The sequence below is a fragment of the Plasmodium vinckei genome (genome assembly GCF_900681995.1).
Source record: "Plasmodium vinckei vinckei genome assembly, chromosome: PVVCY_05".
NCBI lineage: Eukaryota > Apicomplexa > Aconoidasida > Haemosporida > Plasmodiidae > Plasmodium > Plasmodium vinckei.
Genome location: NC_051297.1, coordinates 516,876 through 542,863, shown reverse-complemented (window position 1 = coordinate 542,863; position 25,988 = coordinate 516,876). Strand labels below are relative to the sequence as shown.

Genomic DNA, 25,988 nt, shown 5'->3' with positions numbered 1-25,988 from the left:
AAAATGTGTCGTTATACATAATCTTTTTTTTGTGCAATTTTTTAGTTTATTATTTAGTGATTATGTTAGTTTTGCACATAATGGATGTTTATTATTCTGTATGTAGTGTGCATGGGCATGTGTATGTGCTTGCCTTTTTTGAGGATGCATAGCGATATTTTTCATGTATATTGTCTACGTTACTTGTGCTATTATGTACTTTTACACATATTTTTATACATTTTCTGAATTGTTCAGATTTCTATGATAGTGTAGAGATGATAAAATGGAGAACAGCGATAACCATGTAAGTTACTACAAGACAACTGTAACAAGTACTAATTATACATTTTATTATGAGGATGCATCCCAAAATAAAAATGAAAAATCTAAAAATTATGAATGGAAAAATGAAAAAAATTGTAATGGGAAAAGATCGAGAAAAAAAAATTATCAAGCCGGCCCAGGTTATTATAATCAAAATAAAAAACGTGAAATTTATAAAAAAGAAAAAAATCAGTTTACCGATAATGAAAAAAGTAATTATTATCCTGTACGTGATAATAAACAAAAAAAAATAAATTTTAAAAATATAAAAAATAATATATTTTTTGATAATAATAATAATGAAAATTGTGAAGGTCTAAATAATTCCGAAATTAATAAGCATCACCATTATTCACGTAATAAAAATAATGTGAATAATTTTAGTAAATATAATCGTAATATTGCTGCATTTATTAAAAATGAACAAAGAGCATATTATGATAGTAATAATAATAATGCCAATATAAATTCTTTAAGCTCACCAACCAATAGTGATGACAACTTTAGATTAACAAAAGAATTACTTGAAGATTTAGATAAACGAAATAAAGATATGGATGAAGAAAATGATGGAACTTGTGATAATAATAATAATAATACTAATGATTTTTTAATTTATGTTAAAAAAAAAATCGAAGAAAAAAAAGAAAATGTTACAAAAAGGAGGAAAAATAATTGGGTTAATAATGAACATTATCAAGAAAATAATTTTGATAATAATATAAATGATAATTATATTTCACCAGATAAAAAAGATAACGATTGTAATAATGTCGACAATAGCTATAAATACACTAAAGAGGCTAGTAGTGAAAGTGGAAATTATAATGAATATATTATTCATAATGTTGATACATATAAAACTATTAATAATGATAATATTTCAGTATTTAGTGATGAATCCACTAGAGTATTTATCAATAAAAAAAATAAAGTTAGTATAAATATGTGTGATAATCCTTGTGATATGTGGTATGGCTTAAAAGATCGAAATGGCAAAAATGTTTTTATTGATAGTGTAAAAAATAGAGACTATAAAAAACAAAAGAAAAAGAAAAAAATATCATCTAAAACTAAAAAATATTATATTAATAAAAAGAAAGGAGGAAAATATGATAAATGGGGAGATAATTATTATGGAATTGCTAATAGTGATGCTAGTAGTATTTCTGGTAATACAATAGCTACTATGCATATTGATGGCAATAATAAATATAATAAAAAAAATATTTTTTCAAATTCAAAAAATAATATTCCATATAATAGTAATGGTACTACTTATAATAATGAAAACAATAATAATCCTTCCAATTTTAAAATTTTTTACAATAAAAATAATTTAAATAATACTCAAAATGATAAAATGCAAAAAAAAAATATACCAAATCACAATTATCACCAACTAGCCAAAAATGATATAAAAAATAAAAATAATATTCCATGGTCAGGCAAAAATAACATTATTAATAATAACAGCTATAATAATGGAAATAATTATGGCCATAAAAATCAATTTGAATTATCAAAAAATATCAAAAATAGTTATTATGACAATAAAACAATAAATACTAGCATTAGAATAAAATTGCCTGATAATAAAATTAGCACTTTTGCTGAAAATTTCAATCAATGTACGTCTGATACGATATCCAAATCATTGAATCATATTAATAATGGCGTTAATGGCGACCTGACCAGTCAGAATATTAATAATAGCCACATAAGCGATAACAAATTTAATGACAACTGTATTAACAGTAATAATAATAATAATGATGATAGTATTAATGATTATTATTATAATAGAGGTGAAAATAAAAGAAACATGCTAAGTGATTATATGAATAGTGCACTAAGTTCGGCAGTAGGTTATAACGACCCAAACCGTAATCCTCCTATTGAAAATAATCACATTAACCGTTCAGAAAATAAGTTTCAAAATGGTATTAATAATGTTAATCAAAATGGAAATTATGAACATTCAGAAAAAAATATATTTAACAATAATAATGTCCCAACCTATAAAGAAAAGAATAATATGAATTATAATTTAGAATTACATCAGTTAAAATTAAATAATATTTCAAATTATAGTGAAGCTAATATTGTTGAATATCCCGCTCAAAACAATCAGCCAAATAATGCACTTATGCATACACCGATTGATGGCGTTGGAATAAATAACAGAGCTTATTATTCTCAAACAAATAATCAAATAAATAAATATAATAATGGTGAAGGTATTACTATTTCCCATAATAATGAAACATATGGAATTGGTAACCTCACAAATTATAATGGCAATAATGCTAATAATTTACACTCAAACATTTTTTCAAATAATTGTAAAGATAGCTCGAAGGAAGCATATATGTCATATTCTTCGATAGTTACAAAATCCTTACCCCATATAAATGATATGAATAACAACAATTATACAAGACAAGGAAATCAAGACTATACAAATAACACTAATTTTTATAATATGAATGGAAATAATAATAATAATCAAGGGCAAGAAGGTATTGCCAACAAAATAGAAGATAATAATATAAATAAAAATGATTTACAAAATAATAATGTGAATATAACGAACCCAAATAATACTAATGATCATATCTTTCCTGATCAGAATCAAAGTTATAAAAATAATTATTATAATAATACAAAATTTGATTTGTCATATGAAATGGATGATGACATGAGAAGAATAAAAAAAAAAAAGAAATGGAATGTTTCATTTGATTATAAGTCTACTTTTAAAAGCGCAAGAGAACGAGTTCAATCCTTATTAGCCAGTAGAAGGGGTGTTAAATATTGACCTTGCACATTTTTGCATCTATAAAAAATGTGCATATTTTTTTTTTTTTTCTTTTTTTTTTCCTTTTTTTTTTTCCTTTTTTTTCTTTTTTTTTTCTTTTTATTTAATTTTTTCGTTTTTTGTATAACCAATGCCAATTTATTTGTCATAATTCAAATAAAAACAAAAAAATAAACTTTTTTTTGGCAAGCATAAAATGGATTAAAACTGGTACTCACTTTTTCCAATTTATATGCAGATTATAATAGAAAATGTAGACCATTTATAAAGATAATATATTTATAGGAAGGGAGTACACATATTTATGGTTGTAGGTATATATTTTTAAGGATACGAATTTCTTAGCAGATATATATATAAGGAGATAAATATGTTGCATCATATTGCATGCATATATAATTAAAAAAAATAGCTCTGGGAAGAAAAAAAAAGACATAGAAAATGTATATTATTTATTTATATATATTGGTTCATTATTTTTATGCCTCATTATTATAATAATTTTTTCTCCAATCTATATCAACTGACATAATAATAAAATATATACAAGGGTTGTTAAAAATGTTTCGGTATAATTTTGTTTGTTTTTTATTACTTTTATAAAAACAACCATATAAGGAAACATAGATAAATATTGTGTAATACTTCCTATATTTTATTTTTTTTTGGTGTGTGCATGTATATATTTATCTTGTTCAAAATAAATTAACTCATTATAAAATAATTTTTTTCATATATATTTAAATAATTTAATTTTATAAATATAAAAAAAATAAAAAAAACTTTACAATGCCCCCAAAATATGTCTATATATTCTTATAAAAGGTGTGAATTCAACACATATATATGTGTGCGTATTTATTTATCCATTTTTAAGGAAAAAAAATGACAAAAAAAAAATAATGGAAAATAAAACGGCAACCAAAAAACGATCTAAATATATATTACTTTAAAAGACAGAAATGGAAAATGTAGAAAATGTTGCTTTTTGTTCAGTATTTAAAAAAGCAACAATATATAATATATTTTTTACAATTTTTTTACAAAATAATGTAAAAATAATTTTTTTTTTATATTTGTTTACTATATTTATGGAGAAAAAAATAAATTGCGAATATTTTTCATAACTAAAATAATATTGCGCAATAAAACGTATGCATAGTGTCGCATACTTATGTTATGTTATTTGGGCAACATTATTTTTGCGTCATCATTTTTTTATTAATTTTAAGAAAATAATTTATAAGGCATTTATAGTGACACAAGTAAAATAGACAAAATGCCAAAAGTAAAAAAAGGAAAGGCGATAGTGCCACCAATGTCAAAAAATGCAATACGGGTTTTGAATTTAATAATGGCTGTAGGTTTTATAAGTGCAATACCCCAAATTTTAACAACCGTTATGACAAGTTGGAGAGAAGGAGAGCCAATAGAATATAAATACATGTTTAGAGGTAGTGAACATTCTTTATATGTTGATTATACTTATTATGGATTATATAAAGTAATATATGATGATAGACATGTTGAAACATGGACTCAACGAGTTCAAAATATGAGAAGCAAAGGTAGTGAAGGAATACAAGTAGGAAGAAATAGTGAATCTAGTGGATCATTATCATTATGGACATCTGCATGTCAAGAACCATGTAGAAATTCAATAATAAAACGTATAGAAGCATATGAAAGAGTATCATTTGTTTCATTAGTTTTGTTGTGTGGTATTGTTTTAGCATGTTCTCTTATAGTTATGTGTGTAGGATGGAATATATTATTTACAAAAAATATTTTAATATCTATGGGTTGTTTTATGTTATCTTTTATAATTAATGGAGGAGTAGGAACATATTGGTATTACGAAACAGACTTATCATGGAACTTAGTTACAAAATCTCAACAATTTCCATTTCCAAAATGTTCATACAGTTTTTATATTTTCATGATAACAACATGTATATATGGTTTATGTTTTATTGCCTTATTATTATTGGATTTGTCAAATAAAAATTCACAAAAAAAATCATATCTTAATCATGGAAATAATAGAAATATGATGTTTGGAGAAGGGAAGGGTATGTCTTATCAACCATTATATGAGCAACAGAACAGTATGATGATGCCACGAAGTGCTAGTTATACAAACATGATGCAATTTGGAAAGGGAATGGATAATTGTCCTCCCAACTTTATGCAATACAATGCTAATAAAATGAGTATGAATAATCCTATGGGAATGAATATGATGGGAAGTAATGTTGGAGGTTATCCAGGATTTAGAAATATGCCATCAGACATGAGGAACATGTCATCAGGCATGAATAACATGCCATCAAGTATGAGTAATGTGAATAATATGAGCATGATGATGCCTCATCAAAATTTGAATCCGATGTTTTCACCACAAATGTCAAGACAATTTTCCTATTCAGGATCTCCTTCTATGGGAAATTTAGGGATGATGAATTTTCCAAATAGAAATATGCAAGACATGCGAGGTATGCCTAATCAAAGAGGTTACTCACACATGAGCTTTGATGTAAATAATCCATATGGTTCTCAAAAACAACACATGTTTTAATCTAAAACAGTTAAACAATAATACTACTAACCCATCACTTATAATCATAAAATAGTCTCACTATTTTGTTAGAAATTTGTTTGAAAATTTTCAAAAAATATTATCATCCTATAGGAAAAGTCAGACTGCTCTGGAAGGGTCATCACCCCCTCCTATCAACATGACCATGCCGTATCCCCATTAATGTCGGTATGCATGCTTGACTTTAGAGGGAGTGCCATGAAAAATGGGAGAATGGGGGTAAAGATAAGTACCATAAAATAAAAAGTTCAAAATATTTTATTTTAAATGGTGAGTAGTGAATGTTTAAAAAAATGGCAATTCATATTTTTATATTATTTATTTGTGTAATTTTTTTTCCTTATTTTTCCTACTTGAACAATGAATTAACAAAATATTTTCAAATTAAATAATCTTTAATTATATCATATCCAAGGTATATTTTTTTTTTTTTTTTTTTTTTTTCCATTTTTTTTTAAAAAAAATAAATTGTAGACCAACTATAGTAGTTTTTTTTTCATTTTCTATATTTTTGAAAATAAACAACTTATTTTTTTGTAAAAATGTTTCATTAATTATGTAATTTACGAAATAGTCGAAAAAATATATTGCTATTATATATTACTTTTTTTTTAATATATAATTTGGCTATTTATGCTAAGGGTGAAAACATACCATACATATATGAAGCGTTTATTTATTTTTTAAATCCAATAATTATCAACTTTCCTAAACATAAAAAAGGTGAATATAAATAATTTACTTAAATAGTTACAGCTAAAATATGAGTATATATTCCATTTTTTATGCCTGTAAAAATTAAGCCATTTCTTGTGCCTTGTAAAAATTAAGCCATTTCTTGTGCTTGTAAAAAGTTACGGTGAATTATTTCTTAGCATTTTCAAACAAAGGTACAATGATAAGGAAGGAACCAAAATAGGGACATGAAAGAATCTTACTAATGAGTATGTATTATTTTATTTACGCATAAAATAATTTACAAAAAGTTATGAACATTTTGAATTACTTTACTAAAAAGATTAATGGATGGGTTAAAGAAAATAAACTTAATTCAAAAAATAAATGAAAAATTATATGACCATTTAGGAATTGAAGATGAAAACTTAACAGAGTTTATTATTTTTTTATGTGAAAAATCTACATGCTTAGAAGAATTTTGTAAGGAAGTATTTGAAAATGGAGGAGAAATCGAGCAATCAGTACTTAAAAGTATTTATAATTTAATTAAAAAATCAAAAAATGAAACAAATGATAATGAAAAGGTTGGAGAAAACGAGAAGGATGTAAGTAATAATAATGTTTCAAAAGAGATTCAAGAGATTGAAAAAAAAAATGAAAAAATGAAAAAGTTTGGATGCCTATCAATTAAAAATAGTACCAATTTACCTGATCTTACTGATCATAGTAGTGAAGAAGAAAAAGACAAACACAACTCATATGATAAAAAAACAGAACATAAATCTCATCGACATTCTAGTCATAGAAAAAAAGAAACAGATGAAAATGATACATCAAAAAAGAACAGACACAAAGACTATTCTTCAGATGATGACCGAGGTAGAAAAAGATCAAAGTATGACGATGGAAAAAGATCAAAGTATGACGATGGAAAAAGGTCAAAGTATGACGATGGAAAAAGATCAAAGTATGACGATGGAAAAAGATCAAAGTATGACGATGGAAAAAGATCAAAGTATGACGATGGAAAAAGATCAAAGTATGACGATGGAAAAAGATCAAAGCGTGATGACAGTAGTGAACCAGATTACCGGGCACTAAAAGTAGGTAACATATTTAGCGGGAGTATTAAAAAAATTACTGACTTTGGGATGTTTGTTTCTTTTAAAACTAGGGAAGGATATAAAGAGGGGTTAGTACATATAACAGATGTTGAAAAAAATAATAAAAAAATAAATTTAAATGAAAATTATAAAAGAAATATGATTGTTAAAGTCAAAATAAAAGGAATATTTGGTGAGAAGATTAGTTTAAATATGTCTGAAGTTGATCAAAAAACTGGAAAAAATTTAGTTGATGATAATTATAAAGAAAATGATTTCAACAAAAATGAAACTTCTTTTTTTGACAATATAGAAGATGAATTTAAATATAAAAAAAATAAACATAATAATGATAAATATTCTAAATACTTTGATGATCCAAATGAAACAATCAAATATGAAAGTGTTATAAAAATGAAAAGTGATTATTCAAAATGGGAAATACAACAATTAATAAAAAGCGGCATAATATATGATGAGAATATAAAAAATGAATATAAAAATTTAAAGTATGAAGAAAAAATAGATGATGAAGAAGAGATGATTGAAATCGAAGTTAATGAAAGAGAGCCAAATTTTTTAAAAGGACAAACTACAAAAGCAGGTGCAAATTTATCACCTATCCAAATTATTGTAAATGCTGAAGGATCATTAGCTAGAGCTATAACAACAACATCTGCATTAACAAAAGAAAGAAAAGAAGAAAAAAAAAATGAACAAAATGCATTATTTGATTCTATACCTAAAGATATTAGTAGACCTTGGGAAGATCCTAAACCTAATCTAGGAGAAAGAACAATAGCAGAAGCATTAAAAAATGTTGGAAAAAGTTATGATCTACCAGATTGGAAAAAAAATTATATAAATAATAATATATCTATAGGTATGAAAAATTCATTACCTTTAAATGAACAAAGAGAAAAATTACCTATTTATAATTTAAAAATTGATTTAATGAAAGCTATAAAAAAAAATAATGTACTTATAGTTATTGGTGAAACAGGTAGTGGTAAAACGACACAAATACCTCAATATTTACATGAAGCTAAATATACAGAACTTGGAATTGTAGGATGTACACAACCAAGAAGAGTTGCTGCTATGTCAATTGCAAAAAGAGTTAGTGAAGAATTTGGTTGTATATTGGGACAAGAAGTTGGATATTCTATACGTTTTGATGATTGTACTTCCAATGATACAATAATTAAATATCTAACAGATGGTATGCTTTTAAGAGAAGCCCTAAGCGATACCATGCTATCCAAATATTCCTTCATAATAGTAAGACACTATTCCTTTTCCTCATGATTTTTTACATTTTATGTTTTTTTTTTGCTTCATTTGTTTTTCTTTTTTTTCTCAGCTTGACGAAGCCCACGAAAGGACAATCTCAACGGATATCCTTTTTTGCCTTCTAAAGGTATGCCTTAAAAAATATAAAATAAAATAAAAAAATATAAAAAAAAAAAAAACATAGAGAGAGTACATTCTTCTCTCTTGTTGTACTTGCATAGCCTCTCTATTGACGACAATTCATTTAAAAATAAGATAAGAATTGTCGACAGGTATGTGGCTAAAAATAAGTACTTCCCTTTAAAACGAAGACATATGGTCACCTTGTCGGTGCATTAACATGTTGGAGTAAAATATCCATTACAAGGGAATAACACGAGCATAAATTTGAAAATATTCTACTATTTAGTATAGCCATATTTACAATCACAATCATATATTACATACTTAATTTTTTGAATTAGGATGTTGTTAAGAAGAGATCCGATTTTAAGCTCATCGTCACGTCTGCTACTTTAGATGCAGAAAAGTTTTCTACTTACTTTTTCAATTCCCCGATTTTCACAATCCCAGGAAAAATATTCCCAGTCGAGGTAGGAAGGGATGAAAATTTTTGAAACATTTTGAAAAAAAAAATCGAATAGCATATTGATTATAAATTGCATGATGAGCTAACGCACTTTTACTTTTTAAATTTTTTAGATTCTTCACTCGAAGGAACCGGAAAGTGATTATGTAGAGGCGTGCCTTATCACAGTTTTAAACATTCACCTAAATGAGCATCCTGGCGATATTTTAGTATTTTTAACAGGGCAGGAAGAAATTAATACAGCTTGTGAAATATTACATGAACGTATGAAAAAATTAGAGAGTATGTCTCCCCCTCCTTTAATTATATTACCTATATATTCATCACTGCCATCAGAAATGCAAAGTATAATATTTGAGCCTGCACCCCCAGGATGTAGAAAATGTATATTAGCAACAAACATAGCAGAAGCTAGTTTAACAATAGATGGTATATTTTTTGTAATAGATCCTGGATTTTGTAAAATAAAAAAATATGATTCAAAAAGAGATATGGATTCATTAATAATAGCCCCTATATCTAAAGCAAATGCTAAACAAAGAGCAGGTAGAGCAGGTAGAACTGGGCCTGGTAAATGCTATAGGTTATATACTGAAGAGGCATATAAGAATGAAATGGCAGAAACTAGCGTACCAGAAATACAGAGAATAAACTTAGGAAGTATAGTATTATTATTAAAAGCATTAGGGGTTAATGATTTTTTACACTTTGATTTTATGGATTCACCATCTATTGAAACTCTTATACACTCATTAGAAAGTTTATATTATTTAGGGGCATTAGATGATAATGGCTATTTAACTAAGTTAGGAAAAAAAATGTCAAATTTTCCTATGGAACCTAATTTATCTAAGATATTATTAACTTCAATTAATTTTAATTGTACTGATGATATATGTACTATCGTTAGTATGATCAGTGTTCAGAATATTTTTTATAGACCTCAAAATAAAATTTTATTAGCAGATAAAAAAAAAAATAAATTTGTAATGCCACAAGGAGATTTAATTACATATTTAAATATTTATAATAAATGGAAAGAAAATAGTTTTTCAAATTATTGGTGTCATGAAAATTTTATTCAATCAAGAGCATTAAAAAGAGCTCAAGATGTTCGAAAACAATTATTATCAATTTTTGAAAAATATAATTATCAAGTTAAAAAAAGAGAAGATGGTATTAGTAATTCTACTAATTATGTTAATATATGTAAAAGTATTTGTTCAGGATATTTTAATCATGTATGTAAAAGAGATAGTCAACAAGGATATACAACTTTATTAACAAACCAACAAGTTTTTATACATCCATCTTCAACTCTTTTTAGTAAGAATCCATTATTTGTTGTATATCATGAACTCGTTTTAACTAATAAAGAATATATAAGAGATTGTACAATAATTCAACCCCAATGGCTAATACAATTAGCTCCTAACTTATTTATACCAGCCGATGAAAAAAAAATATCAAAGATTAAACTTAGAGAAAAAATCGAGCCCCTACATAATTACTATGAAGAACCCAATGCTTGGCGATTGTCTAGAAGAAAAGGGTAGGCTCCTTTATTTTGTTACAAAATTTTGCCTAAAACTTTGCTCAAAAATTTGCTTAAAATTTTACTGGGAAATATACTGAGTTAGATTCCTAGTGCTCTCACACTTTTTAGCCATTTATTAAATATAAATGCTATTCATTTATTTTAATTTTCTGTGTTATTTTTTTTTTTTTTTGGTAATGTAAAAAATTATTGTCTTTTTATTACACTTATAAACTCTTTTTGATAATATTTTAAACATATCGTTAAAAATTGTAATTTTTTTTAAGTATTTGCGAAAAATGTGTTTAAAAGAGACTCATCAAACAGTCATCTTAATAATATGCATATAAATAATGAAATAAAAAAATAACTAAAAACATTTAAAAATTTACTAAAAAATTATTAATTGGTCATAAAAAATTATAATAATATGTAAATTAGCTAGCCATTTTTTTTTTATCAAATTAATAGTTCGACTTTAAGTCTCTTATCGATTCAGGTAATTCTCCTACAACCTGTAAGGCATAAAAACCCGGATTATATTTGCTAAGGTCATTATATTGAGCTATCCATGATTTTGTAGGAGTAGTTATCGCTATAAACCCACTAAAATTTTCTGTTGTACAATCTTGTATCCTATGTCTGTCCCCTGTCATTTGCAAAAATTTACAATTACTACATCCGTTTTGATAAAACTATAAAAAAATGATATAAAACAATATGAAGTATGTTGAAATATATGCATGACAATAAGTTGACAATCATTTTTTAATGTAATAAAGAAGCATAAATAATGGTGGGTGTTATATATTTTTTATGATTTATGTATAATTACTTCAGCTTCAGTTTGCAACAAACGGCAAGATAAACATGCACGCAATTTTAAGGCCCTATCATCTTGGGCAATATTTCTCGATTTTTTAGTTGAGTCCCTATAAAGTTTTGAAAAGGATTATATATATATATGCATATATTTGTGTGGATATGACAATTTGATTTTCTTCTCAGACTGGATATAACATACCCATGCTCTGCGAATGGCTCATCAATTTTCTTCATGTCTGATTTTTTCCTTCCTATAAGAAAAAATTAATTATGAAATTGTATTTATATACTAAAATTTTTGGAAAAATGGAACAAGATGATAATACTTTTATCATTTTTTATGTTTTTTTAAAAATAATAATTAACCTTTTGGAGTTGCCATAACTGTTTTTTCTACTTTTTCTTTATTTTAATGAATAAAAAAAAGTTGTGGGGTCAAATAAAATAATAATAATAAAATATATTAATGTTAATGCATTTTCTCTATTTACATATCCATATAAATATATGATATATTCCTAATTTTTTTTTAAATAATTAAAATTGTTGCCTAACTTTCCTAAAAATTAATCATTTGTATTGTTATTATTATTATTATTTTTTTTTTTTTGCTTACATTCTATCAATTTTATTTTATATATTATAATTTGTTTGAAAAAAAAATACCCTATCTATATATGTACGAAAATTATGTTAACGTAACAAACCATTTTATTCCACTGAATAATATGTAACTCTTTGAAACCCCAAATGTTTATTTTCTTTTTAAAAAATTAATATATGAATAGTATACTATTTTATATATTTATATATTTTTTTATAAACCTTTGTTTGTAGTAATTATTTAGGTATTCCTCCCCTATCTGAACAAAATTAATCATCATACTAATATTAAAGTGTAGAATTAATTCATTATATTTTTTTTTATCATAATAATATGAACATGTTCATGCTATATTTATCGTAGCATAATTGTTATATAAAATTGGAATGTACATAAAATAATAATATAATGTAAGTATTCCTTTTTTTAACATATTTGGAAAAAAGTAAAAGGTTGGTAGCACATTTTCCGTTCAAAAATATATGATAAAATAAATTATATATTATATATACTTATTGAGACAACTCATGAAATGGTGATTACTTATATTTATACATGCACATTTTCACTGCATACGCCAAAATGGACAATGTAGTGAAACCAGTTCATACTTTGTGCTGAAATAAATATTCTACATAATATGAGAAATTAAGACAAACACTGAAAAATACAGTTACTCAATATTTGATCAAAACTTTCTAATTTAAACAGTAAATTTGTTCGTTTCAGTTTTCAAATATTACATTAACAATATATCAAAAAAAAAAAAAAAAAAAAATAATCGCTAGATAGCTATTTGATCAATACATAATAGCTAGCTATCCTTTTTGTCAATTATAAAAAAAAAAATAATAAACTTTATGAAGGCATAATATAGACATAGATATATATGCCGGTTTGTTCGTTTGTAATAAAAATAGATAAAGGCCTAAACTGGGTTATAAATCCTTGGAAGATAAAATAAAGATGTCCAAATAGTTTTTCCAATTTTTTTTCAACTTTTTTTCAATTTTTTTGACGCTTAAAATTGTCATTCACACACATAGTTTCTCTTTTATACTCATAATTATATTCCATCATTTTTTGTAAACATAATTCCCTTGACATAATAGTATTATTGTAGTACATTTTTCCAAATAGTAATTTTTTACTAGTACATCCTTGTAATGATTTTTTAATATCGATTAAGAATTTTTTAATTTGTTCCTCAGCGTCTTGTTCATTTTCTTCATTTTCTGTCATATCTTCATCGTAATTATTTGATAAGTAATCATCTTTTTCAGTATAATTTAAAAGTGCTGATACATTAGGTTGTTTTAATACTTTAAAAATGTAACAAAAAGTTGTAACTACAATTACAAATTTTAAATAATATTCTTGTAATATTCCAATATCTAAAAATCCATTTTGACCAGTCTTTGATATTTTGCTCATTTGTTCATTATCATTATTTCCTTCAATTGTATTTTCAAATTTTTCCACTTTTATATTTACAAACAAAATAAATAAATTATATAAGTCTATAGTTTTGTTGCACCTCTCATAAATTCTATAAAGGTTAACTAAATCTTCTAAAGTTGATATATTATCATAATATGGATTTAAATAAATTTTATTATCGCAAGTAATATTATTATCCATATTTTCATTTGTTGGATTTTCTTTACAAAAACAACATGAACACATTAAGTTTCCAGTTTTATATGGATTGTTATAACAAAGGGTTTGTAATAATTCTCCTTTTATATTTCTTGTCATTATATCTGTGAAATCTCTATCTGGTTTATGAATTGCTATATCAAATGCAAGAGGATTATAATGTAATGGTGGTAATAATAATAAATATAAATAATCATGTATAAAAATATTTAAAGAATCTGATATATCTTCAACTGTAATTATTCGATCGTTACTACTTTCCATTTTGTTTACCTTTAATGTGGTATTGTGTATTGTCAAATATCGTTTATATGCTTTTTTTTCATCGCCCTCATTATTTTCACTTTGTTCATCAGACATGTTAGTACTATCATGATAATTTGTTTGAAAAGTTTCACCTTTAAATACGTTAACCTCGCTATCTTTTTGTTTCAAAAACTTTCTAAACATTTCTATTAAGTCATCTAATTTATAAAGAAGAGAATAATAAATGGAAAATGAATCTGAATAGGAAAAATTTTTTGAAAAATCATCATTAATTAAATATTCTTTGTCTTTTTCATACATTTTTTCTTTTAGTAAATATAAATAATCCTCTAAATTATATACTAAAGAATATATTTTTATATAATATTTTTTAAATTCTTTTAATATATCTAAAAGTATTTCTTGATTTTTAAAATAATAAGGATTAACAATATCAATTAAAAAGTTTATACATTTTTTTACATCATTTTCTGCAATTTTATATAATTCTTCTATATATAATATATTTGTATTGTTATTCCATTTTGCTTTTTCAAAATTGTCAAATAATTTACGAAAATATTCAATCCTTTTTAATGAGTTATTATATTCAGGTTTACGTTTAATTATGATGTTAATAAAATTGATTGCTATATTAAATGCATATTTTCTTTCTAATAATTTTAAAACAGTTTCAGGAATAAAATTTTCACATAAATATTTATTTATTTCTTTTATATGTTCAGGATTTTTTAAATTTTTTAATTCATTATCTTCTCCTGGTTCTAACAATAATTTATCTTCAATATTAAAAACTGTTTTTTTTTCTTTTTTTACTGAATTGCCATTTTCATAACAATAGACTAAATCTCTAAACGGATGATCTAGCCACCAATTTATAGTGTTTGCTTTAAATTTCCATGCATACAGTTTTCGATCAAACACTCCATTTTTTTCCTTTTCATTCTTATCAACATTGTTTACTTTAGTTGGGGTTGTACAATTGTCTACTACATCAAATTGGTCATCCTCATTTTGTTCATAATCTATTTTTTTATTCTTTTTTAAAGTAAATTCATCTGAGTTTATACTCGAAATTGTTGGAGTGTGTACATCCGAATCTTCATCATGTATTAAATAATAATTTTTGATTAAAATGCTAGAGTATTTCTTTTTTAAATAAGACAGATGAAAATAATATAAATTCGATGAATAACATAAAGAAATTATTTTTTTATGTAAAATTCGAACATTATATTGTATAAAGGTATTGAATGTTTTATTTTTTGTCCTAACAAAGGTATATGGTGAATATTCTGTAACTGACTCAGCTTCACTATCACTCTCAAACTCATTACTATCACTATTATTAAAATAATAACTTATAGGAAGTGATAAAAAAGAAAATAAATTGTTGTCATAAAAATCTTTTGTTAATATATAAAGCATATGAATTAGGTGGCTAATTGATTGATTGTTTTTATATAATAATAATTTAATTGTATGTATTGTTCTAAAATTAATTACAAAAGGAAGAATATTTTTAAATAATATATTATTACATATATTTTCACAAACCAATTTATTATTCAATATATCCACATTTTTTATTCTTAATTTACTTTGGGTACTTGGTGTTGTTACGTTATTAAAAAAAAAAGTTGATGATACCCCAAGTATAACACTTAAACATATTTTATTGTTTATTCTTAAATTTATCAATATATTTAAAATCCCATTAAATATATTTATATTAAAATATTCACAATCATGAATCAATACTATTACTCGAACTTTTTTTCTTCCATCATTAAAATAATAATTTTCAATATTATATAATTCGAAATTGTTGTATTTTTTTAAAAACAGTTCATTGTCAGATTCTTTTGTTTCACCATTTAACCATGATAAATCTGATTCATTCCGTTCGAAATTGTTTCCGCAATTTTTTCCAAAATCTTTTCTTCTTATTTTATTGTCACACTTTCTATTCATTTCAGTCATATTGTTATATAACTCAACAAGTTTATCAATACTTACTAACTTACTGTTCATTACATAATCGTTATCCATTTCACTTTCATCATAATTAGAATATGGATTAGAAGAGGGTTCTTCATTTTGCTCATAAAATGAATCTCCATTTATTTTATTCTCTTCTTCAAATCTATTTATATTATTGTTGCACTTATGTCGATATTTTCCATTTTTTTTACTTACATTTTTTGATAAATATTTTCTTATTTTATATTCTTTATATAATTGATTATATATGTTGCATATTGCTGAATTAACATTATTAGATGTGCTTGAGTTTAACGAGCACACATATACATCACAATCGGCACAATCACCACAATTTGAATTACCTTCACTATCTGTATGCTCATAATATGAACTATCATGATTTTCATCGATTATATAACTTGAATCACTTACTAAACCATTGTCATCATTTTCATTATTATTTTTTTTTCTTTTTTTTAAATTATTTCCTTCTTTTCCCCATTTAGAAGACAAGCAATTTGATTTATTGAAATCATCATAAATTGTATTACATGAATCGAGATAATTATCTGATCTAATTTTTTTAACTAAACCTTTGGAAGCATAACTTTTTGGAATTCTTTTTTTTCCTCGTCTTCCTTTTTTATGTATCCATCGTTTTAATTTATATGACAAAGCATCTATAACTATTTCATGATCAGTAACATTTGTACCTGCTGTCATTAATATCAATGGAAGATATTCACTAGAGGACATAGAATATAAATATATGTCTTCAAAAACATCACTTAAATTTTTTGATATTTGTATATCTATTTCTTTTTTTATTAATTTAATAATTTTTATCCATGTTAATCGAAAAGCTCGATTTCTTAATAAAAAACTATTCAATTCACTTTCTTCAAATATATTAATATCACGAATTTTGTTTTTTTCATTTTTTTTTGTTTTTTCTCTTGTATAATTTTTTATATTTCTATTTAATATTGGAATAACTACTGGATTATATCTTTTAAATATATTCTTTTTTTTATCTACATAAATATATTTTTTTCGTTTTTTTACATTATCAACATTATTTTTATTACTTTCTAAATATTCATTACTCACGGATTTCAAAATAAACCCTTTCCCCCTATAAACGGGTTTGGGGCTTATTTCAGCCATTGTGACTTTGATCTCTTTTTTATTTACAGTTTTGTAATGTTTAATATGTCTGGGTTATAAGAATAAAATATACTTTTCTGTTAAGACGAATATATTTATTAAGCTACTTATTTGTCTAATATATTTTTTATAAATATAGTAATAAAACATTAATTTTGTAGATAGCCTTTAATTATTAATGTTTTCTATTTTTCTCATTATTATATGCCTATTTTATGATATTTTTTTTCTATTTTTTTTTAATTATTAATCGAACACTTTAAATATATTCATATAAGCATGTGTGTAATATATATTTTGAATATAATCAAATATGTGCACGATATATAAATTTTATTAATATAAAATTAAAATAATCTAAGACATTAAGCCATATCATATTATTAGAAAATATATATGCATGTCTTCAATGTTATAAAATGAAATAATTAATAATTTGTAGAAAAAAAAATATATAATGGTATTAAGTTAGGTTTATGTTATTATCATATAAGGTACTCAATGCTTGTTTATTTTTATAAACTTTATCACGATTTGTTATGAATTTGGTCATATTATTGTTTTAATAAAAAAGACAAAAATAAATATTCACATTTATAGTATTATATATAATAATATACATAATAGAAATATATCATTGTGAATATATTAAAAGGAAAATAAAATATATATGTATTTTTTTTTTTGCTTTTTTTGCCTGAACAGTCAGGTTTTTTTCGCAACACACACATATAAAAACAAACAAATGTACATATATATTACGACAAATATAAAAATGTATCAAATCGAATATTAAAGTAAGAAAAATATATAACTATCCAGTTTTTTCAAAAAACAAATAAAAAGGATAATAAATAGACAAACAAAATCAAATACATTAACCTCAATTTTTCTACACACAAATTTTACATAATGTAGTTAGAGAGGTATATCCAAATAATGTCATTTAAAAGAAAAAAAATATGCATATACACATACATACATACATATACACATGCATATATAAACAAACACAACGTACAAAAACGAAGGTTAATGTACTCAAACGCCAAACAAATCAAATGATGTCAAATGTGTGCAAAAAAAAAACAAATAACAAATCACCAAAACGACAAACTCAAATTCAAACAAACAAATATTCAAAAAGAAAGAAATACAAATAAAAACAAACACATGAAGCCAAAAGGTTTCAACGAATATTTTTTATAATTACTTTTTAAAGTATAAAACGATACTTTAAAAAATAATTACAACACAAATATGAGACAACAAACAAATAGCCAAATAACAAATAGACAAATAACAAACAGCCAAATAACAAATAGACAAATAACAAATAGCCAAATAACAAATAGACAAATAACAAACAGCCAAATAACAGACAGCCAAATAACAAACAGCCAAATAACAAATAACCAAATAAACAAATAACAAATAACAAACAGCCAAATAACAAATAGACAAATAACAAATAGCCAAATAACAAATAGACAAATAACAAACAGCCAAATAACAAACAGCCAAATAACAAACAGCCAAATAACAAATAACCAAATAAACAAATAACAAATAACAAATAAACAAATAACAAATAACAAATAATAAATAAACAAATAACAAACAAACAAATAAACAAATTAACAAATAATAATAATCAAATAAACAAATAAATTTAGAATAAATAATTACTAAACAAATTGTCTAATAAAACCAAATAAATTATTACAACTATAAACATATATAAATAATAAACTTATAAAAAATACATAATAAAATAAATAATAATATAAAAAATAATACAAATATTTCAGTAATATATATATGTATATAATGTAATAATTCGAATAGTAAACATTGCTACAAGAGTATATATATAACATATATACGCATTATTGTGTGTGTATATTGCTAATAAAGCATACTATAATATTATATCGGGTTGTTTTTTTTTCTAATTAAAAAATAATATAATAATATGAATAATAATAACAAACTACCTTGTAGCGATACTATAGTATTTTATTATAGTAAGCATTAAAATTATTAATAATTGCATGCGGTAACAAACCTCTTATTTTATATATTATTCACAACCATATAAAAAATAATATTGGAAGAATAGTAAAAAAATATTTATTTTTTATTTTTGTTTATAATTATTTTCTTATATTTATATAATAATTATTATGTATTTTACATTATCATATTATTTAATATGTCTAAGATCAATATTATCAGTTCAAATATTAATTATTCTCATTTTGGTGATTAGTATAATTGAAAAAAGTATATATATGGTAATATGCTCATGATTTTTCATTTTTTTATGAATATATCAATGCGTATTAATAAACGTTAGTCGGATATATGATACAAAAATATAAAAAAAAATACAAAGAACCATATAATATTGTAATATTATATAATAAATGTACCTAATTCACACACATATTTTATGAATACATTTAGGCGTATTGATTAATTAATAGATTTGCCCAATTAAAAAGGTTTTTTCTATTTATGAAATTACATAAAAATAAAATACATATAATTTGCACACATAAGTGTAAAGATTTAATACTTAAGATATGGTCTTTTAAATAGTTCAAAATATACATAACCAAATAATAAATGGTTTATTTATGATTAATAAAAATTATTTGATCATTTTAAATTAATAATAATAAAATACTGAAATGAGTAATAGTAATAATAATAAATATGATATGTAATTAGTTTCATATTTTTAAAATTCTTTTTTTCCCTATTTTGTAAAAGTACAACTATAAATCAGAGTTTATATTCATGCATACTGGGTAAATATTTGCTAACTTGTCATAAAAAAAAATTGGAAATAGCAACCAGCCATTGTTAACCCAACTAATTGGGACCCTCTTGATATTTGATAAGTTAAAGGGTTGAATAATAATATGTTCATAATATGAATTTTCTCCTATTTAAAAGTAACAATGAAATGAATAATTAAAAGGGAAATACAAATATGTAATTATATATAATGGCTATATTAATATGGAAATGCTAATATAGTTGGTGTGGGCCATATTTTAAGTATAACACACATACTAATGGAATAAAATATATTTTTGTTTTAGTATATTTATAAATATTTATCTATTAAATTCTAAATAGGCATTTTTCGTTACACAAATTTCATTAAAAAATTTTGAAAATATAATAATAAAGTAATAATATAACAACGGGGATGTTTTAAAAATTAACTTAAAAAATATGTACGCGTTCATAATATTTACAATGTAAATGTAGAAAAAAAAAATTCACATATGCAATGTTTTTAGTAGGATTTAAAATATTTGTATAATTATATGTTTAATTATGGCATATTAAGAAAAAAGTAAAAATAAAGAATTTTTGTTTACTTTTCTTTTTTTTATAATTTCTCAAATTACCGGGTAAACTAGGTCAAACTTCTTGAAACAACCAATTTATTTGTGTGATACTGCGAAATTAAATAAAGTATAGCTAGCCACAATGGCAAACATTTAAAAAAAAAAATATATAACGTTAAAAAGTGAAAAAAAAAAATATATTCCTCTAATTGAGAATAAGAATATTGTCACACAAAATGGGACTTTTGAGACCAAGAGAACGTGTTATTGTAAATGCTATAAGGAGGGAGAGTAGGATAAAATATAAAGCAAAGCGTATGCATAAGCGCTTTCGTTCATGGGCACAACAAAGAGTTAGAGAATATTGGCTACCTATGAATGTTTGCTTAACAAGTCAGGTAAATTTAATGGATGGTCAATATATCTCAGCTTGTGTGCAAAAAGCAGCAACACTAAGAAAACATGATTATGCATTGTGGAAAGGATATAGTGAACGAATATTAGAAATTTCTAATACATTAACACCACAACAAATTGGTTATATATTTTATGGAATGGGAAAAAGTGGATTTTTAAATATGCCGTTTTATAATATATTTTTAAATAGTGTAGAAAATAGTTTAGATAATTTTTATAGCCATCCATTAATGTGTGTAGCATGGGCATTAAATAGATTGTTAATAAGAAAAGAAGAATTTTTAAAAAAGTTATGTAAATGTGTTATAAATAAGTTTGATGAAATTCGAATAAAAGATTTAATTAAAATAAATACTTCAATAGCTAAACTAGGAATTGATGATAAAAATTATAAAACTTTTATAAACAAAAATATAATCAATAAATTAGAAACAATTTTTGCACAAGATTTTAGAAATGTAATAAATGATGTTACATTAATTAATTTATATGATGATGAAGTAAAAAAATATATATTAACACGTTTTAGTAATATGTTTATATGTGCTAGACCACAGCATTATAAAAGTGCATATAAATCGGCAGTTGCCATACGAGTATTATATCCACATGTATGGGACTCATTAACAAATAAAGTAAAAAGTTTTTATGTTAGATTAAGCATGAGAAGGATTCCTGAAAGTGCTAGAACACCATCAGAATTTCAATGGGAAGTATCTGATTGTTTAGCAAAACTTGGAATTGGACATAGAAATACATTTTTATGGGGTTGTTATTTTATTGATATTGGAGAAACAAATGAAAAAAGAAATTGTTGGTTTGTTGATGGACCTTCATCTTTTTACACAGCAACAAATCAATATACTGAATCTGTCAAATTACAACATCGAATTTTATATGATTTAGGATGGAATATTAGAAGAATTGTTTGGATTGATTGGCTAAATATGGGAAATAATATTTCTCAAAAAATCGAATTTGTAAAAAAACAAAGAAACAATGAACCGCTAGGTCAAAATTTAATTCACACTCCAGTTATACATCCCGATGAAATTGCCGCAAAATTAAAGGAATTAAAATTGTATAAAACCAATAAAGAAATGGAAAAATATAAAAACCAAGAAAAAATAGAGCTAAATATATAATTTTCTCAAACAAACATAAGAATTATATTTTAATAGTTTCAAATATGTAGATCTACACAAAAAAATCGCTTTATTTTTTTCAAGCATGTTTCACTACGTTAATTAAATTTACATTTTTTAACTCATCATAATTCAGTCTTATTTCTTCTTTTTTTTTGTAATTTTTAAATATTATTTTATAAGACAATTATTTATACAACCATTTCATTTTTCGATTAACTTTTTTAAAATAGAGAATTATATAACCATGGTGTATATGCACATGTTCTTACAGAGCATCTACTTTATTTGTTAATTTATGTTTTCTACTATTCATTTTGTGTATTCATTTATTTATTTACAATTTTAATATAGTTTAAAAAAATAACACCTATACAATTAAAATTAAAAAAAATTTCCAGAACATCATGGATCAGAAACATGAATTTGAAAATAAGTGAAAAATGTCAACCTCATATTTTTTAATATACAAATTCAATTTTGATTTTATAATAATACCTATTTATGTGTCTATGCATAAAATGTTTTATAATGTATAAACTTTTTCTGCATGCAGTTCAATAAAAAAAACAATGAACTATTTGTCTTTTATAATATATAACATACAGAGAAAACGAAATTAAAAAATGTTGTCAATAATATTTTAATTGATAAAATAAGGCATATTAAAAATTGTTTTATTTTTTCATATTAATGTAATTATTAGTATTGATAAGTAAAAATGTGTTTATGTTTGCATTTATTTATGAGATGGTGAAAAGCATGAATGTGCTTCTTTGGTCTTATGATTGAAACAATAAAAGAATGAAAAAACATTTTTTACTTAAGTATGTCACTTTGTTTTATTTTCTTATTTTTCCAATCTTGGTATGGGAAAATAAAAATATATAATATATATATGTGTGTACCCTTATAATATGCTCATATGGTTTCACTTTTTATGTCAGATTTATGTAAGAAGTGAAGAAAATAATCAAAGAAAAATAGACAACCTGAATGAGAATAATCGACTAGCTTTTTTTTTATTAATACAATTACAGGTTCCATATTTGTTGGAAAATTTTACACAAAATATAAAATATGAAAAAGTTATTGATGCTATTATTTATTTATATAATGAAGAGCTAGCCAAATCAGATGTTGTAAAAAAACAAAACAGCTATTCTATTCAAGATATAAAAAATGTAGTGCAAGGGGTAATTTATACATGCATGTTCATATTTTTTTGTCATTCGTTGTGTAAAATTATGATGAAAAGAAATGCATATACATATGTTCATTCAATTCTCATTTTATCCCCTTCCAGCTGCAAAACATAAGAAGAGATATCCAAGATGGGGATACTAAATACTTCAATTGGATGGATTTAATTTCTAAAGAATGTTGGAATGAAGAAAATTATTGTCATATGTTAACATCGAAAAAATGTTCGCTAGCTGTTTTTAGAACATTGCCTTCAAAAAAACTTCCAATAACATGCATCAGTTGTATGATATATGCAATAAATTATGCACTACATTCCGAATATTTATTTAAAATATTTTCCAATATTGTAATTTGTAATAAGACAGACAATTTAAAATTATTAAACTTAAGTAATGACATTGGTTTAGTAAGAGAATATCGAATTTATTTAAATGTTTTAAATAAGGACGAACTTTTAAAAAATATACAAAGCGAAATAATAATTTTGAATATAAAAAAAGCTAGTCGTTTAATTAATTTATTAACAAGCAATATAGAAGAAAATAATAAAATAAATGAAACATTTAAAAATATAATAAATGAATCTATGTTTGAAATTATAAAAAAGGGAATAAATAGATATATAAAATATTTAAATAATAATAATCTTTATATAATTAATGAAAATAATGATATAAATATAGAATTAGAAAAAGCAGTTACTGTAACCATTAATGGATATTTATATTTAGACAAAAAAAATAATAAATTATTGCATGTTCAGGATTTTGGATTATTTTTTCCAAAAATTTATTTCAAAAAATGTACTAATTTATTAACAAGTCATAATTTATTAGTACAAATTGAATTTGGAATTAACCATGGTCATAATTTTCCCCAAATAGAAAATTTATTTAATTTTATTGAATTAGAATTAATATTAAACTCCTATTTTCATTTAGGAAATAGTCATTACTCTAGCACATCGATAGTATTAAAAAAATTTATTTATATAAACAATCAAAATGATAACTTTAATGAAAAAGATAGCAACATATATACATATGACGAATTTAATAAAGATAAATATAATGTGGATAATTTGCTACTGTTTGAAGATGGAATAATGGAAAATGACGAGGATAATAAATTTGAAAAAAATAATGATCAAAATAATGATCAAAATAATGATCAAAATAATGATCAAAAAAATTATCAAAAAAATGATCTAAAAAACGATCTAAAAAACGATCTACAAAATATCCGCAATTTGAATGTCCAAAATGTATTTGAAGAAAAATCTGCAGACAATGTTCAAATTGACCCTTTAGACGATCAAACTGTTATACTAATTTTAATGGTAAAAATATTAGAAGAAACAAAAATTAATGAAATAAAAAAAAAAATTATTAACCTGTTAATAAAACCTGTCTATTCAAAATCGCTAGATGGATTTGAATATAAAGAACATAAATTAATACAAAATGAACTAATCGAAATATTAGGAGAGTCGTATAGCAACTCAAATAATTATTTCAAAAGACGGACTCTTGGTTTTGGATTAAAAATAAATAAGAGAGACATTGAAAATTTGGAAAAAATAACTCCTATTGGATATAAATTAATACAGCTAGCTTTTAAAAATTATAATTCTATTTCAATAAATGATAGAAAAAATATATATTCAGGTAATCAAATGTTTTCTTTATTTCAAAATAGACTTCATTATCTTACTAATTGGGATGCTAAAATATTATTTACTAAAAAAATTGAATCAGAAAATGTTATAGAAAAAAAATATAATGTTTATTCATATCCAGAAGAAGGATGTACTAATTGGCTAGTCACATGTTATATTATTATTATTCTATTAATTATTTTATTATCTTTTATATTATATCGATATGTTTTAAATGATAAATTGAATTTGGTTAAAATTATGAAAAATTGGAAAACAAATAAAAAAAAGAAAAAACAAAAAAAATATTCTTATATTAATTACAATTCTCATTATAAATATAATTATTTGAAATGTGGCTTAAATAAAAAAATGAGAGATAGTGATTTTGACAGAAAAGAACTAAGACAATTGATTAGGGAAAACAGAAAAAGACATCATACCACTCACAAACATAAACATAAAGAGTCACGAAAAATTAGTCAACCGATAGAACAAAATGAAAATAATTCAACTAACAATTTTTTTCGTGAAGAAATTCAAACAAGCTATAAAGTCTAAAAATTTTGACTAGCCATGAAATAGCTATTTTTCTTAAAATAAAAAAAGGATGAACTAAAGCTATACTAATTATGTACCCCATTATATATGCAATAGGGTATTTTAAAAAATAAAAGTTTTATAATTAGTTATTTAAAATGTGTGAAATTCGAATAAAAATCCACAATATTCGAAATTTACAATATCACGAACAATTATGC

At 23.5% G+C, this 25,988-nt stretch overlaps 7 protein-coding genes across 7 annotated transcripts; 5 read left to right on the top strand and 2 right to left on the bottom strand.

Moving 5' to 3' along the window:
• Positions 1 to 265: 265 nt before the first annotated feature.
• PVVCY_0501480 (conserved Plasmodium protein, unknown function) lies at positions 266 to 3,127 on the top strand (the record flags this gene model as incomplete). Its single annotated transcript, XM_008627519.1, has 1 exon — positions 266 to 3,127. One exon carries the CDS (start codon positions 266 to 268, stop codon positions 3,125 to 3,127), a length of 2,862 nt encoding a protein of 953 aa, XP_008625741.1.
• Positions 3,128 to 4,406: 1,279 nt separating this feature from the next.
• On the top strand, positions 4,407 to 5,705 carry PVVCY_0501470 (conserved Plasmodium protein, unknown function; the record flags this gene model as incomplete). The annotated part of the gene is made up of 1 exon (XM_008627518.1): positions 4,407 to 5,705. The coding sequence occupies one exon, from the start codon at positions 4,407 to 4,409 to the stop codon at positions 5,703 to 5,705; it is 1,299 nt and encodes a 432-aa protein (XP_008625740.1).
• A 1,043-nt stretch (positions 5,706 to 6,748) lies between these two features.
• Positions 6,749 to 10,945, top strand: PVVCY_0501460 (pre-mRNA-splicing factor ATP-dependent RNA helicase PRP22, putative; the record flags this gene model as incomplete). Its single annotated transcript, XM_037635031.1, has 4 exons — positions 6,749 to 8,788; positions 8,871 to 8,927; positions 9,265 to 9,393; positions 9,503 to 10,945. 4 exons carry the CDS (start codon positions 6,749 to 6,751, stop codon positions 10,943 to 10,945), a joined length of 3,669 nt encoding a protein of 1,222 aa, XP_037490217.1.
• Positions 10,946 to 11,390: 445 nt separating this feature from the next.
• PVVCY_0501450 (transcription elongation factor SPT4, putative) lies at positions 11,391 to 12,133 on the bottom strand (the record flags this gene model as incomplete). The annotated part of the gene is made up of 4 exons (XM_008627516.1): positions 11,391 to 11,621; positions 11,762 to 11,858; positions 11,951 to 12,002; positions 12,118 to 12,133. 4 exons carry the CDS (start codon positions 12,131 to 12,133, stop codon positions 11,391 to 11,393), a joined length of 396 nt encoding a protein of 131 aa, XP_008625738.1.
• A 1,227-nt stretch (positions 12,134 to 13,360) lies between these two features.
• On the bottom strand, positions 13,361 to 17,434 carry PVVCY_0501440 (conserved Plasmodium protein, unknown function; the record flags this gene model as incomplete). Its single annotated transcript, XM_008627515.1, has 1 exon — positions 13,361 to 17,434. The coding sequence occupies one exon, from the start codon at positions 17,432 to 17,434 to the stop codon at positions 13,361 to 13,363; it is 4,074 nt and encodes a 1,357-aa protein (XP_008625737.1).
• Positions 17,435 to 21,038: 3,604 nt separating this feature from the next.
• Positions 21,039 to 22,364, top strand: PVVCY_0501430 (RAP protein, putative; the record flags this gene model as incomplete). The annotated part of the gene is made up of 1 exon (XM_008627514.1): positions 21,039 to 22,364. One exon carries the CDS (start codon positions 21,039 to 21,041, stop codon positions 22,362 to 22,364), a length of 1,326 nt encoding a protein of 441 aa, XP_008625736.1.
• Positions 22,365 to 23,168: 804 nt separating this feature from the next.
• Positions 23,169 to 25,788, top strand: PVVCY_0501420 (conserved Plasmodium protein, unknown function; the record flags this gene model as incomplete). The annotated part of the gene is made up of 3 exons (XM_008627513.2): positions 23,169 to 23,231; positions 23,312 to 23,560; positions 23,671 to 25,788. 3 exons carry the CDS (start codon positions 23,169 to 23,171, stop codon positions 25,786 to 25,788), a joined length of 2,430 nt encoding a protein of 809 aa, XP_008625735.2.
• Between the last annotated feature and the right edge of the window lie 200 nt (positions 25,789 to 25,988).